The sequence below is a fragment of the Aphelocoma coerulescens genome, chromosome 1 (assembly GCF_041296385.1).
Source record: "Aphelocoma coerulescens isolate FSJ_1873_10779 chromosome 1, UR_Acoe_1.0, whole genome shotgun sequence".
Classification (NCBI taxonomy): domain Eukaryota; kingdom Metazoa; phylum Chordata; class Aves; order Passeriformes; family Corvidae; genus Aphelocoma; species Aphelocoma coerulescens.
The window spans coordinates 80,624,402-80,645,160 of NC_091013.1; the positions used below are offsets into that span (position 1 = coordinate 80,624,402).

General features: G+C 37.3%; 1 protein-coding gene across 2 annotated transcripts in view; it reads right to left on the reverse strand.

Moving 5' to 3' along the window:
* Nucleotides 1-263: 263 nt before the first annotated feature.
* The window catches only part of ARHGAP42 (Rho GTPase activating protein 42), a 150,229-nt gene continuing 129,733 nt past the window's right edge, over nucleotides 264-20,759 (reverse strand). For both annotated transcript variants that reach the window (XM_069014976.1, XM_069014980.1), the window contains exons 18-24: nucleotides 18,622-18,781; nucleotides 16,659-16,803; nucleotides 14,245-14,625; nucleotides 13,037-13,193; nucleotides 11,870-11,932; nucleotides 5,828-5,907; nucleotides 264-5,615 (exon numbers count right to left, since the gene is read on the reverse strand). In XM_069014976.1, the coding sequence (XP_068871077.1) occupies nucleotides 5,527-5,615; nucleotides 5,828-5,907; nucleotides 11,870-11,932; nucleotides 13,037-13,193; nucleotides 14,245-14,625; nucleotides 16,659-16,803; nucleotides 18,622-18,781 (1,075 nt within the window). In that variant the 3' untranslated portion in view covers nucleotides 264-5,526. The remainder of the gene's footprint in view (nucleotides 5,616-5,827; nucleotides 5,908-11,869; nucleotides 11,933-13,036; nucleotides 13,194-14,244; nucleotides 14,626-16,658; nucleotides 16,804-18,621; nucleotides 18,782-20,759) is intronic.

A 20,759-nucleotide genomic window follows, 5' to 3' on the forward strand; every position in this document is an offset into this window, starting at 1 on the left:
CGCCAGTGTTCTGCTTCTTGCTACCTAACATCCAAAGCTGTCCTTTCTTTTCCTCAAAAGCCACATCTTTGGAGACTTCCACATGATCAGGACAGTGGATGACAGACTACTGTCTGGTATTCATATGCCCATCTACGTAAAGCATCCTCACGGGTGAAGTGTTACTCTAAAATGCAGGTATGGATAGAAGTAGAACCAAAGAGTTATTACTTGGAAAAAAGAAAAGGCTGAACCAGAGCCCAAATTTAAAGCCAACCAGAAAATGGTTTGTGTATAAAGGATTTTTATTTTGAAAAACATTTTTTCAGATTTTTGAAATACAGTGTAAAATACAACACAGAATTATGTCTGCAAAGTCAGCTTATGCATGTCATACTAGTTATTTACACGTAGATATATACAGAGTGCAGATAATTATTGAAACCACACTACAAAATAAACAGAGAGTTCAATAAGATAATTTAGTAGGACTTTATTAAATAGATATAGTTATTGATTATATATATTTTCCTATTAAAATACCATAGAGTATCTAAAGTAACCCCTATAAACTCTAATAACTCCAAAATTGCCATAAATATGATTGAAAATTGAAACTATCCATGTGCCCTGTTCAGCTGCTCTGCCCTTTGCTCCAACAGAAACTCTTGCAGAGATAATGGTGCTATCTTTAGTGCCAGAGCTTTGATGACAATTCCCAAAAAAACACTTGCAGAAAGCTCAGATGCAAACCAGCTTTCAGCTGAGGCACCCAAGGGTTGAAGCACTGTGCTCTACACTTAAAACAACAATGGCTTATTAAACACTGCCACACACAGGACAATTAAAGAACTGATATGATCCTCAAGGACTGAATTAGTGGCTGTTTGGATACCAAGCACCTTACTAAAACAAAACAAAGCAAACTCCCAAAGCCCATACAAAATCTTAAACAAAAAAAGAAGAGACCTCCCACTGGCTACAGGTACAGACAACTGACCGTGTGACTTCAGCAGGAGCAGGAGCTGGACGGGCTGCAGCACCAGCAGCAGCTTCAAGGCTCTGTGACCAGCCAGAGAGAGACTAAGGTTGCCTATGGCTTTGATCTCTGGCCATTGGGCAATTCATCCAGGCTGTCTGCTGAAGGAAAGGACAATGCCAAGCTGGATCAGGGATTATCCCATTAGCAAAATATTCCATCTACTTTCTGGGGGCTTCTGGTCAGCAAACCCTCACTATAAATTGCCAGAGGTCTGTCTTTGACTTCACTAGAGCTTTGAGCTTCCATCAGTGGAGAAGATCCACCCCAATCTGGAGGATGTGCTCCCTAAGTGGGATTTCTCTTCTTGCTGCTCAATCCAAAATTGCACAACCTTCTGCCTTAGGAATGAAGTATCAACAACAATGTGCTTTTTAGTTTCATTACTTATTCTGATGCAATCTTATTAAGTAGAAAATAGGCAAGGGGAGAAAAGTTAACAACAAAAAAAAATCCAATTACTGCCGTACAGTGCTTTTTTTTGTTGTTGTAATTACCATTCTGAACTGCAGAATTTTATAACTTTTCCTCTCCTAACATGTCTTTCCTAAAGGCACATTACAATTCAATGCAATTACAGGCAAAGACTAGAGATTAGCACCAGAAAATATATAAAAGGAAAATAAGTTACGATCATAGAATAGCGCTGGTCAGCAAATCTGTGCATCTTTTTTTTCCAGAAATAATTGTACAATGAACATTATAGATTAGTTAGGGACATAAGTGATAGCTATGGTTTAATTTAACAGTTTTGTTACATATAACTCTAAATGCCAAAATATGGCAAGGACATTTTAATACTGAACTCATAGGAATTACACACAAAAAAATTTAATCTTTATCATCATTAATAAAAAGTGTGAATATAGAATATTAATATACTTTACATATTTATCATACAATATATCAGTCCTTCACACTATTAATTTGATTCATGTTGTGCTGCAACATGTATCAAAAGGTTTAACAAAGAAAAAACATGGCTAATTATATGTTGTGGGTACAGACATTATTTCCACAAGACAAACAACAACCACAATGTATCCTCTACATTGAGTTCTACAGTGTGATTTGGAACAAACCTGCTGCATCCTTTTAGGAAGGATAATAGTAATAAATTTAAAAAGTTGTGTAACCTTTGCTTGTAGAGTGAATCTGACTTCCATAAAGAATAGTAAATCAATACTATGAGCTAATTGAATTCAGATTGCCTAATTTTCTGGCAAGGCATTATCAAAAGATTCTATCTCCATTTAAATGTTATACAGATTTCTGATTCTTTGCTATTATCAGAAAGGATTTTTGGTCAGGCCTGAGAGTATCATCATTAGAGAAGCTTTGGTGCTGCCCTCTCCTTCACTTCAATCTTTGTACCCCTACATACTCAACTTTCTGGTTCACTGTACAGCTTCTTGTAGATATAAACTCCCTCTTGAAAGGCAGGGAAGAGCTGGGGCACCTGATGCACCCCACAACCCAGCAGTGAGATCACACAGAAAGTGCTACTACGTGCTGCAGAGGAGAGTACAAAAAAACCATAGAAGATTTCCAAAAATGAAAACCCCTACTTCTGGAGAGTGAGTGGTCAACTGTAAGTAAGAATGGGCATAACCTTTTTCAGAAGGAAATGCCATTTTAAAGCTAAACCATTTAAAATTTATTTATAGCTAGTTCAGAAGAAGGGCCTGACAAAGCTGCAGAGCATTACAGAGGAAAATACAGACTTGCTTTGTGAGCAGCACATGAATGGAATCCAGCTTCCTACAAAGTCGTCTCCTTCAATCCAAATTTCAGTCTAATATGAGATGAATGTGTAGAACAGATGAAACACCTCCACAGGGATTTCTCCAGGTCTTTCCACAATCTTTCCCTCAACACTTACAGGCTCTACTTGCTTAATCTGTAACTGAACTTTGCAGTTTTACAAAATTTTTAATGAACTTGGCATCTTTGACTTCTCTAGCTTGCCCTCAGATTAGCTGCTTTCAAAACACAGTACTGAAGAATTGTGAGACATATACAGGGGATGTGAAATTAACTAACCTTAGGGTTTTTTTACCCACTTATTTTTAAATCTGGCTAAAACAAAGCAAGTAAGAGAAAATGTTTTCTACATTTTTTATTTCACAATTCCTCAAGAATTTCACAACAATTAAATTGCCCTTAAGAGGTATGAGGAGTCATCAAAGGATGTTCAATACAGGTTTGCTACTGACCCCCTGTAACAGACAGAAGCTGGGATTTTTTCCCCTGATCACTGCATTTTTCTGCCTGTGTGAGACGTGCTGGGCCACCAGCCTCTGCTCAAAGCTCTGCTTCCCTTTCTGCTCCTTTCTGCCGGCAGCAGCACTTCCCCTGGGAAGGTCACCAGAGGTAAACCTTTCAACAGCTTACAGTTTTTTGATTGTGAAATACAGCAAAAACACAACTAAAACCATGTTGGTCTTCTCAGGGCAATGGCAATCTCAGGCATAGCTTAGACTAAGAAAACCTGGCTTGCCTCAAAATGAAGAAAGATTCAACTGGCTGAGCAAAGACCTTCACTTCCTTTCACATCTGCTCTGGGCAAATAAGACGAGCACACACATGTCTGCCTTCACTGCCAGTGCCATCTGGAACAACCCTTCATCATTGCACTGGGAACAGTCTGGATTTAAGATGAAGTGAAACATATTTTGGGACTTAATGAAACTGTTCAGGGTGGAGAAAGAGCCCACACCACTCAGACATTAATGCATGGTGTCTGTCCTCAACTGCCTGCAGTAAGCCTTGTTCAGACTCCCCCTATGAAAAGCTAGACCATTTTTGGAGGGATGTTCTTTGAGCCTCTCTCTTTCTCTGATCATCACTCAAGACCTGAATGAGTGAGGAGAAGGATCCTGCAGGATTCTACCACCAGCCTGAATTCTAGCAATTGCTCTGAATTCATGCACTAGATAGAAGTAAAGAATGTTCTGATGTGCTTCTTTCTGTTGGCAATGAATCTTACTTTTCAATTTAAACAAGAGAAAGGCTATGGAAAGAAAAAAGCAGCAGTTAAAAATTTACTAATGTTTTTAGTCCTAACAGCAGTTCTTCCTTAAACTTTCTCGAAGTAGTGTGCAACTCAGAAATCAACAGAAGATTTGTATGTTGATTTCTGCTACTGGAGGAAGAACTGAGCCTTGACAGATCTGTGAAACTAAGCCTAGATAGTTCTATGAAACAGTGAATTCTTCTGGAAGAACTGATGTTGAAGAAATACTAATATGGAGGTTAAATGTCTCGGTTTTCAATCAGGAATGGCAAGTAGCCAAGCAAGCAGTGCATGTTTTCCCTCAAGGTGTACAAGAAAACTGCTCAGATTGAGAAAGCTACTTATGGTTTCTGGGGTTTTCTTTGACTTGGCTTTATTTTTTTTTTTTTCTTTTCAGTCCTACCAGGAGCAATCAATAGGTCTTTACAATACCTGTGAAAATTAAGGATTTTTTATTCTGTGGAAGGAGAGAATCTTTGTCAAATATTTTAGCAGAAGTCAGGAGAAATAACACTAAGTAATCTTATTGCTACATGGAGCTTTTAGCATTCATAGCTTATAAAATTGGCTAGTTCACAGGTCATTTGTCTTATTTGCAATGGAAAAAGAATGAGTTACAATTTATCTCAGGTTTCAAAACATACTGCTGTTTGTTCAGTGCTCACTTCACATGACTACCAATCAGTCCAGATTCAACATCTCCTTGTTTTCTACAGATGTTGTTCTGGGACACAGAGAGAGTACCTTCCAGATAATGGTTATCATTGAAATAAAAATTGTTAAAATTATCTATGCTGATACAGAAAGAAGGAAAGAAATCTAATAAGTACTTGAATGAAACATTCATTAAACATACCACATTTTGAATGAGCACTCACTGCTCAGGCAGTGTATACTGATATTATCAGTTGTATAAATCCTATACCATATTGTAACTCAGTGACTAACAGAAGTTCCAACTTCTGATTTACAGAAAAGTCATTTCTTATTTGAAATGATTAGGATTAATTTTAGAATCAAGTTTTCTAAGGGAGAATTCAGATCACAATAGAAGCAGTACTTACATTATGAAAAAGTCCACGATTTTCCATATTAAAAACCACAGATTACAAGAAATGTCATTGAGTGCATTGCCTCTAAATTTCACACTTCTGCGAGCAACATCTTTGGACCTGAAAGTCTGCAGCTAAATAGCAACTTTTTTTTATTTTATTGCTCTAGTGTTCCTTACCCATAGAAGAAGAACAGAACAACCTTTTGCAAACAATGCAAGTTATTTAAACAGAGTACCGTCCTCAGCACAGAAACTGTTAACTGTTTCATCACATTCTGTCCTGTTGGCAGGGAGCTCTGTAACCTGCAGCTGCAGCATCTGAAGCAAACCTACCACTCAGCTAACGGGCTGATCCCATATCTGTGTCAGATAAAAATCATAGTGCCTATTATTTGTTACCATGGATACCATGAAGATATTGCTGTCCACTAAAGATTACTAGAGGAAGACAACATAATTCTCAGGAACTAGTCCTGTTTTGCCTTCATAAGTTGCCTTTAACCAGCCCGGTTCCACTGATGGATACACTGCAAAAAAACATATACACAACTTTTAACACTGTTAAAAAATCCCACACATGCTACATATATTGATTTAGATGGTATTTATTCAAGAGCAATTGAAAAAACAGGGCAAAACCCGAGAGCTAAAAATGGAATTATGCCCCCATTTTGTGGATACGGTTCAGTTTTTCATACGTTCTTTTTTAATATATAAGTCAACGTAAAACAAACCTTACCATTGGAAAATATTGCCCCCTGTGGGAAAGACAGCTCATGACTATGCTCAGCCTTACAGGAATACATGGCTTTTGCTTGTCTGAAAGAAAAAAATACAGGCTTGCAATAAATGAGATAACAAGGAAAAAGGTATAAAGAAATTATATTAAAACCTGGGAAGTATAAGAAGTAGTTGTAAAAATGCAATATGATAATGACTATGGTTACACAGCAGTTCAGAGGAGCAGAATTACAGCAGATAATAACTTCAAGCTTACTGGAGTTAACAAGCATGTTATTGCAGAAAAGAGACTGACATCCTACTTAGATACTTAAACAGGAATGTAATTTGGAACTTTTAAAATGAAGTTGTCATTCAAGTAAGTACTGAACTGAGCATACTGTTTGAAGTCAGTCATGGATTGCCTGGAGACAAATTCAAAAGTGATGATCAAGTCATTAAAGGTCTAAAAACTTGACATGTGAGAAACTATTGTTAATAGGTCTACAAAGGAAAATAATACTTAGAAGGTAAACATGAGACAAAAAGGACTAATGATTGTGTCCCAGAGAAGAAGGACAGAAGAAGTCACCTCTTGGCTTCTGGCACTATGATTCTGCAAAGTACAAAATGAGGGTTTGCACATGAAGATGGAAATTAGGAGTTCTCTTTAGATTCCTGTACTTTACCTAATACCTTGACTTTAACTTACACACTCAGAACAACTTTACATGGCTCACCAATTTGTCTGAATTTCTTTAAACCCACACTATACTAAGTGAAGATGAACTTGTTGATTATTTCACCTTTGTGTGATGTGATGGGGAATTGCCAGATGAGGTTTCCTTCTAGCCAGGATTTATCTCAATGACCCAATATGTTATCTGTGGCAAAGTTTAAAATTTTCTGCATACTTTTTGAGAGTGTGTATATGCAAGTGGCATGTAATCTATCATGTCTTTCTCCCAAAATAGTGAGATAACAGAGTTGTATCTTAGATTAATTAACAGTGCCACATCATAAGCATAAGCATTATCATCATTCATTTGAACCTTTAAAAGTATGAGAGTGGTTGGACATATTCTGAAGTTTTTATGTGAGAGCTTTCCAGAGATGACTTCTCCCTCTGAATAAAAAGCTTTTCTATTGGTTCTCTGATTTATGACTGGACTAAATGGCATGTTTTGCCTTCATCTTAAGCAAGCTAATAACTCCTCAAGTGTTACATTCTCAGGATGAGATTTTCAGAAGAGATCAGGAATTTTGAGTTGCACCCATGATATCCAAGGGCAGCTTATTTTCAGGACACTGGAAACATTTCTAATTTTTAATACCGTCATCCTGGTTACATCCCATCAGCTAACTAAAACAAGATGAGCACTGGATCCCTGTTTGTTCAGTTTTCTTAAATGTTAGCTTGCTCTCTGGCTGGTGTAGACTGCCCTGAGTAGAGTTTTTTCCAAAACAACTCCTTGGCGCCTCCTGTTGTGAAGAGTTTGCCATCCACACTTGCCAAGACATGTGTGAAGATTCATTACTCTATATAATCTGTACAAATGCACTCTTAATAATCGACATAATGTATATACAGAGGGTTATTGGATGACTTTACTGAAGGTCACACATAAACTAAAATGATTTAATCTCATTTTTCCTCAAAGTCAACAAAGAGCAATACAGATGTTCTAATTATACTGACCAAAATCAGTAACACTATGACAAAACAGCCTGTTGGGATGGGTTGGCCCAGCCATGACCCCTTGTTATGCAAACCCAATACACCTGTGTGGCATAATCATGGATTTTACACATATAAAACGGTAGAGTAACTGTTAAAGATTGCAATGGACACGAGGTAGTAGGTAGTTAATTTACTCAATCACAGGGATTATTTAAAATCTGAATAATTTGACTATCAATCCAGGTGTCCATGTTAATAACGGGACACTTGAGTAATCACACTGGGACAAAAGACATTTAAGGCAATATTAAATGTGAGGCAGAATTTCTCAGGTCATTCTTGAAACATGACGTTGTTTTTGTTGCCCTTAGAAAAAGTTAAGAAATTAATGCTATTTTCTCCTATATTCTCTGATGTCTATTGAATGATTCTGTTTTCAACCTCTAGTTTTACCTTATCCAATATGTTTACCTTAAAAGTAAACAAGACAAGAAACATGGACTCTGTCTTAGAATTATAGAATCACAGAATTGCTAAGGTTGGAAGAGACCTCTAAAATCTCCTATGGAAAAAGAGAAAGGTTCTCAGTATTTGACATTTACACAGATAGAGAAACACAAGATTTCATTTTATCAAAAGCTGATGAATTACAGGATTCTTCACACTACCTTGCTCCTGTGGGAGAGCAACTACACCCCAAAGTTATCTACAAACCATCTGTGATGGTACAAAAAGAGACAGATTTAAGTACATTTACTCCTAATAATCCTGGAGCAATTTTCAAGCACCTGGTTATTGCCTCCACACTTGATTTGATTATTTAGGTTCTCATATTTGTTTTTACTCACTTCAACCCTATCCATCTGGAAGCACTGATCATGAAATGGGCTTGCAGGTTCTTGGGCATTTTGTCTGTGATTACAAAAATGGACATTCTTACTGATGGTGTTAATGCTGTCCTCCCTAGAAACAAGGCTGTTAAAAAGCATGTGATAACATCATCTATCACAACTCTTTTAAGATGATGCCAATAACCTGATAAGAGTGTGATTTGTGTTGTTTAGGGCAGAGGAAAATAAAAACAACAACTTCAGAAAATGATACCCATATTTCCTAGAAGTTCCTTCTTTTCATGACCTTACTGGATAGATTCCAGATGAGAAAAATGCATTTTCCATTTCCTTACTTCCTATTATGGTTGTTTTGAGCCCATAATGATAAATATATTAGCAGTCAAAGGATCAGTACTCATCAGATCATAAATTCTTTTGCTTGACTATGCACAGTCAACAATATCTGAGGCTCTAGTAATAATAGTAATTATAACTATTTTGAAAGACACAAACAAGCTTTAAAACCATGCTCCTGCACTAATGACTTTTCAGTCTAGCAAGACAAAGCCAAAACAGGAATGAATGAGGGAAAACATATGAATGTCTCTCAGATGAATCACCAGTTAATATTATCCTACAGGAAGAAGAAAGGTTTATAGAGCCCTGGAGATGGCAGACTCAAAACCAAGTCTGAGTAAAGTACACTGACCTTGTCTGGGCAAGGCATTCCAGGTGTTTTAGGAAATGTAAAATACAGCATGAAAATGAAACCAGAAGAATAACTGGAAAAGAATATTTAATCATATGGTTGGGAAGGGAGCACGGGTCTAGAGGGCTTGAAAACATCAGTCTACTCCTATTGAAGTCCCAGCCTGGCATCTAGAGATCCTGCTGAAAGGCAGAGCCTCTTGCTGTCACCTACTCCTTCCCATTTTTCTAATGAAAATTCTTCTTCTAATGCAGTTTCTCACTTCAGGAGACTCGACTTTCTGTGTTCCTCTAAATCAATGTCAAGAAAATGTAGGGTCAGGGATTATGTGCTGGTGTATTTCCATACAGAAGCTGCAATAAACAGACCTCAGGCCTGACTAAGATTTATCTAACCGCAATATTTGTTAAAATAGAAAGAAAACTCCTTCACCTCTTCCAAGTGCATACTAGATTAGCAACAGAGACTGGTCTCAGTGTACACACTAGCTTAATACCAAAGTGAGGGAGACTGATGAATAATAAACTTCAAGTCAAGAAATAGGAAGACAGAAGTCAAAGTAACTCTGGAAAAAGAGAGCACAGGCTGGCCAGGGCATAACATTTTGGTCTTCCCAGTCCAATCCTAACACATGTAATATAGTCTCTTGTTGTCTTTCTGACTAGAAAAACCCTTTAGTGTTACAGGAGCACGTACTCATGTATACAAGGAGAGAAAACAGGTCAAATAATGTGTTAAAAAAGAGGAGACACACTCATTATAGATGTGCTGCATCACACAAAGTCAGAAAGCAGGGCTGCAAAGACTGCATGGAAGAAGGAACTAAGTAGGACCAGAGCACTGTGGCAGTGAAGTATCAAGTGCAGAATTATCTGCTGGAATACAGAAAACAATGTGAGACTGCAGAGCCATACAGGTACTTTTGATCTGCCTACTGTACCAAAGACCATAACATGCAACAGGTGCTTCAAGCAGGGATGAAGTTACTTACATTCTATAATGCATAGGTAAGCAGTAGCTTAAAATTTATCTTGGTAAATTACCCCTGCAGAGTCCAACACTGTCTTGACTTGAGTATTTCTGGTATCAAACCAGGCAGCTTAAAAATAGTTTCTCTGTCTTACACTTGGTCCTGCATATATTCATTGGTTATCAGAGTTATGAACACAGGAGGCCTTTATACTGCATGATCAAGATGTAATTACCATGATTTCTACACATTTCAGAGCCAAAAAAAAAAAAAAAAGAAAAAGAAAAGACTATTCTTCAGCCTTCATGCTCATAACATGCAGCTAAATAAAAGCTGGCTCTGAATTGCAAAATCGTACTCTGACTTAAGCAGCACTGTAAGAACAGCTGAGCTACTTCTGATTTCTTCCTCATTCTGCCTGCTAACCTCTCATTTTCCATTCTCCTTGCTCCGGTGGCTCTTCTGCTTTTTTATGAAGGCTGAAGTAGAGGAGCTATTCAGCCTTTCAGTGTTTTCGGCTTTGTTATCTGCTCTCCACATCCACTATCAAATTGCTACCTTTTCCTTTGTCAGATTTTTGCTTCTTACATACTTTTTATATACAGATACAGGTAGCACAGGCTCTGAAGGAACAACAGGGGAGAGTTTGAAAGAAGGAAGTAATACAAAATAAGAAAAAGAACAGTGTTGGAGATGAAATGATGCAGGACTGGTGAAGCAGTCATTGCCTTCAACGTATGGCACTGGCTTAAGAACACTCCAGACCCTTCATTTATACTTTTCTTTCTTAAATTATTGCCCTGATCTTTTCACATCCCTTTCCGCCCCTGCCACCCTCCATCTTGCAGTTCGTGTACTACACAAAACAAGAACAACCTTGATTCCTGAAAGCTGCTTCTCTCACAAAATCAGTGCAGGAGAGCTTTTTCGTTCCCTCCCCTGCTAGATCTGCCAGAGAGGACAGCCACATTCCGTGGCCACACATTTCAACATGTTGGCATCTTCCTTTACATCTGTGCTACCTTAGGTTACTACTTTTGGATTCATGGATTGATGTCTTTTTTTCATTGCTCAACACTTCTGGTAAGTTGTGGGTGTATCAGTGAGTAAAGTGGTGGACAAAAAATGTGTTCTGTCTCAAAGAATGTGAAAAGTTGGGACAGTGAAAAGGGAGACAGATGTTTTCCCACATCCATTTTTTTATCTGCTTTGTCTATTACTTGTAAGGGGAGTAGTAATGTACAGAAGATACTGCTCCCTAGATAAACACTTACTAGAACATTCTAAATTAATTTAATATAAAAATGAATGAAATCCATGAAATAAATGCAAATAATTGTGAAGAAAATGTCAATACTTCCTGCTGCACACTATCAAGAAGAAAGGTCAACAGTTTCTCCAAGGCATGGAAGGTGTGATGGTAAAGACAGAAATCCTGATCAAGTTAATCTTGAACTTTCTAAAGTAGATGTTATTCCAGACCTGCCTATATGAGCAAATTACCATAAACCAGCAATTTTGCTACTGTGCTGAAGGCATTCCATACAAACAGCTCTATGGAGAAAGTACAGCACCCTCATCCTAATTTAAATATTGTTAATTTTCTCTTGTATCTGTGTCCTTAAGCAGACAGCTGACCTGAGCATCTCTCACTATTCCCCTAGGTGAGAGAACACTGGCTGTTATTCTCTGTGAAATTTAGCTTTCCTTTAAAGAAAGAAGGAGCTTACTAAACCAAAAAAAATTTCACATGCCACATGATGCTGTCCAAAAGACACAGAACAAAGCTCCAACACTTCTATTTCCATCTCTGAAGCCAGCAAAACAGAAAGGATTTTACAGAGTGTTAAGCAGTATGTAGCACTTACCGTCCTGAAGAAACTTGTTTAAGTGAACCAGCACTTTCGAACAACTGTGCTCTTGCAGCCACTCTGAAAATAAATGCACCACCTTGCTTTATACTACACACACTAGTTTCACTTTTAACCATCTAAAGACATGGATACATTTAAATTTTTTAAAAAATTATTCACTTACATGCCTATTCAACATACTTTTTAAGGGCATAACCTAATTGGGGCCACTGACTTCCACATGCTCCAGTGCCACGCTGAGTCACCAATGGAAACCTTGCATCTTGTGTTCAAAACTATATTCATGGATGGCCAATAGATATATTGGAAATGCTATCACTGGAAGTCTGTCACTATCATGCTGGAACTCTGAGCTGTGCAGAATTCTCTGTTTAAGTAAGACACAGGAGTCTGTGAAATTACTACTGTGATTCCTTCCAGATTACAAAGTGGAGAGGCTGAATGATATTCTGGAGTATTTGAAGAACTTCTTGATGCTCTGCAGATCTGAAAATCACTTGTTTATGGGGACAGAGATTATTCTGGGTCAAAGTCAGATCAGGCAAGATCTTCTGACTTTTAGGTCTTCTGAAAGCACTGAGAAACATTATTAACCTAAATCTCAATAGACTAAATCACAACCTCTATTACTTAGAATGTTCTTCCTCTCAGCATTAAAGAAATAAAACCAAAACCAAACAAAACCAAGCCAAACCCCAACCCTTAGAAATCAACCATTTATCATGCAGCAACTGAAGACATTTCAGAGCAGAAGGTTGATTTTGTTTTTTTTCCTTCCTCCAATTTTGGACTTACAGAAATGAAATCTGATGATCTTTCTGATACAACAGCATGTACAGTAAATAGCATTTCTGTTCCTTTGAAACATTAAATTCCAGAAGAACCAGAGAAAATACTACTAATCATTTTTTTAGGAAACATTTCTATTTTATCTCTAGTCTAATAAAGTCAGTGGTAGTCTTTCAACTTACTTAAACAGACTTCGTGCCATCTCATATGTCTACAGTTTTAACAAAACTAGACAAATAATTAAAAAATACAGAAATATTAAAATCAAGCACTCATGCATGCTTTTTCAATTACTTATATACTTCTCTGGAATCACTTTATAACAGACAATACTGTAACAACACAAATCTCCAAAGGGCCCAAATGACTTACACAGATCCTGGTCTTTGATAGCCATTACTTGATGCAGTATCTAATCTTAACCTCCTGCACATTTTGGGAGGTAAATCAGGGTTTGGTGGAGCCTTTAGTGTATCTTTGGTATCTGTTGAAGATAAGCTCTGTACAGATCCACTGCAGCTTTTGTTACCTAAAGAGAACACCAAATTATAGAGAACATTAAAGCTGATTTGAAGTTGTTTCACAACATGTATAACTGTGCAAAGCAAAGGTTGTGCTGTTGTTGTTGAGGTTTTTTTTTTTTTCTAGGAGTCAAAACAGGTAGAGAAACTATTTACTAAGAGCAAGAAGAAACTGTCTTTCAGACAAAAAGACAGGAGAAAAGAACCAACAGAAAGAATGAGGAAATGATGTAGAAATTGAGAAGGCTAAAAAATTATATTGCAATTACGTGGCTAGATTGTACAATCACTAAAAAGTGACAGTAAAAGCATTTATAAAGTAGCACTTTGCATAAAATTGAAAAAAATTCACATAGGAATGGTTCTCAGGAAGTCAACTGATCAAAGCAGTGTGAAATCAGACCACATTAATTTGTAAGAATTAACATTTTGATATTCACTGAAGCTTCATGCAGTTAAAAACATATATTTACAATTAAATGACCATGATTTGCCTTAAACAATTGCCACTGTAAAATGATAAAGCAAATCTACATATGTACAGACTGTATTGCATACGAAATAAGTCCTTTTAATGAATATAACCCATGTCCACATGTGTCCTTTCAGGTGACCTATCAGTGGACTGCTGCCTTGTTTGCATGGATGTTTTGCAATAAAAGAACTGTATCTGCTTCTCTCCATATGCCAAAGAACAATCAATGCTTAATAATGCTTTAAAAGCTGTCGTAATACAGAGATCCCAAAATATAAGCACAATATCTCTATTACTAATATTTCTAATCCTATAGTATTATTCTGTATCATAAAATATAGATAAATTGTAGGAGGATAGAGAGTGATCTAAATTCTGAGAAACATATCTTTTACGCTGAGAACTGTGCAAGTTATAAGCAACGGAAATATGTCAGCAGCAGTTTGAAAACTGAAAGAACATAGCACAAAAATTAAAAACAAACAAACAAACAAAGACTAATGAGTATCATTAGCTTTCAGACCCAGCTGTTGTTTTCTGATGCATCAGTTAACACTGATGTGATAAAAGACCTTGGAAATTACCTTCAGCTGATGGAATTGATCTAAGGGAAGATGCTGAAGACCTTTTCAGCCCAGAAAGACTGTAGGAACTCTTTTTAGTCAGGTCTGTTGGTGGAGAGGCATTTTCTGGTCCAGTGACAGAAGCAACACTTTGGCAGTCTGATTCCACATCTGTTTTGGTTGCATCCTCCTTTGATGAGGATTCTGGACTTGTAGTCCACAGGCCTGAACTTTTTTGGCCATTAGAAGAAGGGGGAGAGGCAATCCATGGAATCCCTCCCGATTTCTCCCTCGGCTGTGAGGGCGTGCACTTGGTGGTGCTGTTCTGCTCAGAGGAGTGAGAAGACAGAGACTCAATGCTGCCCATGGGAGTGCTGTCGGGGCTACTGCTGTACGAGTCACCTGGGGAGGAGGCAGGGGAAAGGAGAGAGAGTGAAAAAGATAATCTGCATTTTCTAATCATGTGCATTTCTTTCATGCCACTTTTAGCTCTTTTGTACCTTACTTGTTATCAAATTCATCAGTCTGTGGTTTCCCGCAGAAGGAACACCACTCTATTTTTTATTTACAACTTGAAGACTCATCTTTCCCCTTTACAGAGCGTTAGTCCCTTGAAAATTTCAAGACTGGCAGATGCATTTTCTGTAATTTTCTATGATTCCCTACCATTTGAAATCTGTATCTCTTTTCTCATGCTATATAAGATTTCTTTTGTTTCTTGCAATATAGTTGTGTCCATGCTTCATTTAAATGATGACTTAAAACTATCTATTACTCTGAAAATGTTATTGCCAGAAGCCTTGGCTCCCTCTTACCTGTCTCCCACCACACCAAGAGACATTTGGCAAGAAGAGTACCTCTGCTTGTACCTCAGCCTTTCATGGCACAAGTGAGATACTAATTGGAACTTGTTTATACAAGTGCTGAGTTTCAGCTAATAGGGGAAACACAAGTGAAGAGCTGTTGAGTCAGACATAGTGGCAATCATACTGCCACCAAATGTAGCATCATAGAAGTCATACAATCATTTAGGCTGGAAAAGACCTCCAAGATCATCAAATTTAACCTTTGACCAAACACCACCATGTCAACTAAACCACAGCACTAAGTGCTATGTCATTTCTTAAATACTTTCAGGGATGGCCACTCCACCACTTCCCTGGTAAGTCTGTTCCAATGCTTGACAAGCCTTTCAGTGAAGAAACTCTTCCTGATGTCCAGCCTGAACCTCCCCTGACAAAGCCTGAAGAAGCTTGCATACAGTCTGCAAAATATTTACACAGAAATGTCCCTTTTTTATACCTTTATACTGGCATTCATTCATTGCAGTTACACAGTGAAAAACACCTGAAACTTGACCAGTTTGTCCTCTGGTGAGTGTAAGTGACTGTTCCTCTGTAACTTCTTACTCAGGATCCCATGTCATTCCTACTGGCAATCTATGTGCAGGGAGCTTTTGTTAAACTCTCCCTGGCAGGGAACAAGTAACACAGGCCTATGGAAAATGCAGCACCTGTGCAAGAATATATTAAGGATAGATTTCTTAACATTACAGACTTCAGTACTACTACAAATCCTCAAGAACAGATGCACCTTAACTGTGGATTAACTTACTGAACCAGTCTCATGTAAATATTTTTGAGGAACCAAGGGACACAGAAGTTCTTTATGAAGTCTGTTGCAGTAGGGGAACTGTTAAGGACTTAAGCTTTTATAAAGTTTCAATACTCCTTACTGGTACAGTCAGTAAGTAAAAAAGTGGTGGCCCAAATGGATGAGAATGAATGAAGTGAAACTTTTTAATTACATCTAAATAAAAATGATTAAGCATTCTAAGCAGCAATTAATTATAGATATAACTCCCCGCTGTTAAACAGTAAGCCATATGGTAAGTATACTGCTTCTCCCAGAATATTAGAGTTTGTTTCTATTCCAGAAAACCTAACAAAGTTTCAGTGGTTTTGGCAGCATAAGCAGTGGCTGACTTTAAAGCAATGACCACAGTTTCATGCATATGAAAAAAGCCAAGTGATGGTTTTGATCTCCTATCCTTGACTGAATTACATTTTTTATAGGAGGAGAGAAAAGACTGTATTTACTGTTTCCCAACCTTACTAATCATCTTGCAAGCAAACGAGATGAACTTCATATAATGAACTTTTGAGTTTCAAAGCAGACCAAATTTAGATTCGAATATAAAGTCTACTTTAAATGATGTTGAACACCATATGCAATGCAAGACTTGCCTATAACCAAACATCCTTCCTCATCTGAGAAGTAAGGAATGCAGTCAGTCAACAGTGCTGCTGTGACTCATAGAGGTTAAAAAGCTGATGCTTATGATCATTGGAATACAGTACCTATAGGATATTATTCAGGGAAAGTTACCAGATGACACAAAAAGGAAGATAACCAGTATGTAATGACAAACTTACTGTCAGGATCTGCTAGACATGGTGTGTATCTTCCTTTGGGTTTGCGAGAACCTGTGGAGAGACAAATTGCTCTTGTTCTTCTTGAACTTGATCGGGACTGAGGCTGGGGAAGAGGAATATTGGGGTCTGGTGCAGTGTGAAATATCTGCATGATTAAAAAAAAGAGAAGGGAAAAAATGACATTGAACAGTAGAGGTACTCTTACACTTTCATTATTAATCCATTTGGTTTCCTCACTACTGTGCTTGAAATTAACACTACAATAGTCTCATATGTTACAAAAGAGTAAAGGCACAGAATATAAGCTTTGCTTTGATCTCATTTTACAACTCAAGAAGCACAATACTGAGCTGTACTTAATACCTATATTAATTTGTTGAAATAGATTTATTTTCTATCCCGTGTTAAGAAGGGCTTAACACTTGAAATTGTAAAACAAAATAGGTGCCCACTAATGACTCTTCTCTAAGAAGTAATATATTTTTTAAAAAAATTATGAAAAAGTTGATTTTTTTGTCTATGTTCCAGTGAAAGTTTTTATATATCACAGAAATATGTCACAGTCATAACTTATTACAATCAAATTTGGATTTCAGAAAGTTTTATTTGGCCAAACAAGTCAAGTTTAATGAGGAACAAGTTTACATTTTAAGGCATTTCCTTGTTCTTATCTTTTACATACTACTGCCAACACTGGTCAATTTTGCACTTCATTGCCGCAGAAAAAACTCAACTTTTTTACCATGCTATGCCAGAAGACGTCTCTGAAAGGATTTCTGGGCCCTCTAGCTATAGGGCATTCCCAAAAGAATATGAAGTGAACCATGAAAAGACACCTTTGTGCCATTCATATAAGTCGAAGAGAGCAAATGTACTTCCACAGTAGGAAATACTTTGGTGGACATCTTGAAATGCTCTTGGAGTACATTAAAACTGTATTAAGCACTAATGAGTAGCAGATCACTATAAAAATATGTCTGTAGGCAGAGAAATAGAGAAAGGGTGACTTTGGTTGTGCAGTCATAGTCATTGTGCTGAATGAGCTCTAATTTTCTGGAGGGGAAATTCAGTGTTGGAAAAATGCAATATATATACGTGTTTTGTAATCAGAGCAAAGAAGGCTATCAGGATCATAGCCATTTTGAGGAGTCCCTATGAAATATAACTGATGATACCAAGCTGTATGGTCAGCACTTACTGACCAACCAGTGCAGGGGTTCCTGGTATTGACTGGGAACTGCCCCTGAACTGAGTAATGTGTAATGAAAGAAACTCAAAGCTTTTTCACTTTGTTTTGTCAGTCATCAGAGGAGATGACATAGCTCAACTAAGATGTCCAGAATAAAATTGGTTTTGACTATCAAGTAAATGAGGTCTTGACTGTTTGGCTGAATTCTGAAATCAAATAGTTTAAAATTAAAACAAAAAATCTGAGGAAGCCTTTCAGTGAAGTTGTTACCAGCAACAGTGGTGATTGAAAGTATTTAATATTTCCTGCTCAAGTCCTTCTCAACTCTTCTGGCGACTATCTCCACTATGCAGGTGACATGTCCCCTAAGGACAGCAGTGGTCAAAAACACTCTGACCTGATGCACTCAGGGGAGAATCTGTGCATTCACCCAGAATGAACCTTCATACAATGGTAGCAAGAAAGAGCTGGAGCAGCCAGGAGCGATGTCATGACCTTCTCTTTATGTTTCTAGATTCAGGAAGTAATCTTTGGAAAGCAGCTGAAGATTGAGAGCAATGCCTTCAAAGCATGGGAGATTATGTCTTGGATCTGTACCTTGCACAGCCACAGAAGACTTGCTAGAATACAGATCCACAGCATGGAGTGGGAAGAAGGTATTAATTCTATTAATGACCTACAAATGTCGGACTCTTTATTCTTAAGAACTTAATGATGGTAATGAGAATGAGATCTTAGTTCCACTTCATAACAAAACAGATAATTTCTTTCTACCTTTTCATAATGCTCTATCAGAATTTCAACGACGATATTCTGAAACTTAATGTTCATCATAGCAGCCACGGTTTCTTCTTGTGCTCTCATCAGAGTTGGTCCAAAGATAACACCAAGGTTGGATACAGTCATTAGATTTTGCTGACTGTGCAATGATACCCTTTAAATGAACACAAACAATATGCGATTTAATTGCTGTGCTAAACTACAATTTTAGCAGGCAAAAACTTGCTAAGACTACTACTTTTACAAGATCCCAAGTTCATGCCTCCCTTTTAAATAAGTTTTTAAAACTTTCACTTTCACTAGAGTCCAAATACAATGTAGTACAACTACTATATTTCCATTAAAGCTCTTATCCTGCAATAACTTCATGGATAATGAGTATGTCTTCCTAGAGTAGTATTTCGGTTCCTGATATACGTGACAGGGAAAGGCAACTGAATTTGGAGTTCTACACAGAGATATTCAGACCACTTAAAGTTCAGAAGTCTTCGGGCAAGCACCTATCTCTCTCCAATGGTTACACAGGACCTTAAATACTTTTGACTGGACTGATTGAAAATGCTGTGTGGTAACAGAGGTCAACCACAAACCTTAGTTTTCATGTAAAGCAATGAAGCTTAGTTACTGAAAACATTTAATTTGCAATAGGATCTCTTTGTCAATATGAATAATAATAATAATAATAAACACAGGATCAATGGATTCAGTGAAATTATTGTTTTTGTACGATATATAACATTAGATGATCATAATGACATCTAGTTTTAAAATATATTAACTTTTTACTTCTGTATATTCTGTTATCACTTACTTTACCTTTTCTGCTTTTTTTTTTTAAAGTAGAATTTAAAAGCTAGGTTTTCCCAATAATTTATCAGCTAGTTAAATCTCAATCAGTAATACTCAACACCCCTTTCCTCTCCTTACTACTAAGATTTGACAAATAAAAACTGTATCAAAACAGATCCTTTGAAACAACTGCCAGTGATTCCCCAGTCACAGCTGTCCTACTGCCTCATGTCTGAGGAATATTATGTCAAAATGAGATTTTAACATCACCTTAATGCCTAATTTTATTGACTCTGTTACCAAATGGAACTTAGGCACTGGTTTACATTTTCCTCTTCCATCTCACTGCCATCTGCTACCATGGTCAAGCTGAGCATTTTCAGCCATTTCCTACACAATTAAAGTAACTCTTGCACCTTTTAAAATAAAGAAATAGTAAAATCTATAAAACATTCCCATCATATTTGGGACAGGAAGATTTTAGCACCCCATTTACATCAAGAAGCAGGAGAAGTATAGGAAAGGGTTTTGTGTAAGAGGCAGCATGATTATAAACTGCAGGAAAACAAATGCCAATCTTCTTACATGTTTTTTATACCGCTTCAATAAGTTATCTGAAAACTTTCCAAAATGTTACCTCAGACAGACACACTGGCAGAGATCATTACTTGGAAGCCATATAATGAAAATTACTCTTTTGTTAAAACACATTTTTAGCTTAATCTAACTTTCTCTGAAACAGATCTTATGTTTATCTTAGATGACTAAGGGTCTTTTGGGAAATCCACTAGTATTTAAATGAAACCGGAATGTTGAATAACTCAGCCCTAGATATGCTAGAAAAAACTTAAAAAACCTCTCCCTTTGCAATGTTACTCTGCACGGTAACCGTAGAGGTCTGTTACACAAACATTATAATCTTATAGCGTAAGAGAGAAGGTCGTGTTTGTCTGGTGTTTAGGTTTCCTTAGTTACAAATTTGGTAGCTTGGTTAATAAAAGAAATGGTGAATTTAATAACACTGCAACCAGAAAGGGCTTTCTACAAAGCATTTCAAAGGCTCGATTTCTTGCAAAAGAAACAGAACCCAGGGCTGTAAATGGATCACTTTGATAGCCACTTTCCCCTGACCTACTCCTACTGGTGCTGAGCTACAGCACAGACACAAGCTAAGGTAATCGTGCATTTCAGGTAGCTGTAGGGCATTCACTGAGGTGCTATTGCTTTCTCCTCAGAATCTCTTTCTTTGATGTATCACCAGCAAATCTGTGATACTGCCAGACTGCAGACTCCCAGCTACCTACCACAGAAAAGTATTGTGTTGTTAAATCATACCAAAGAAT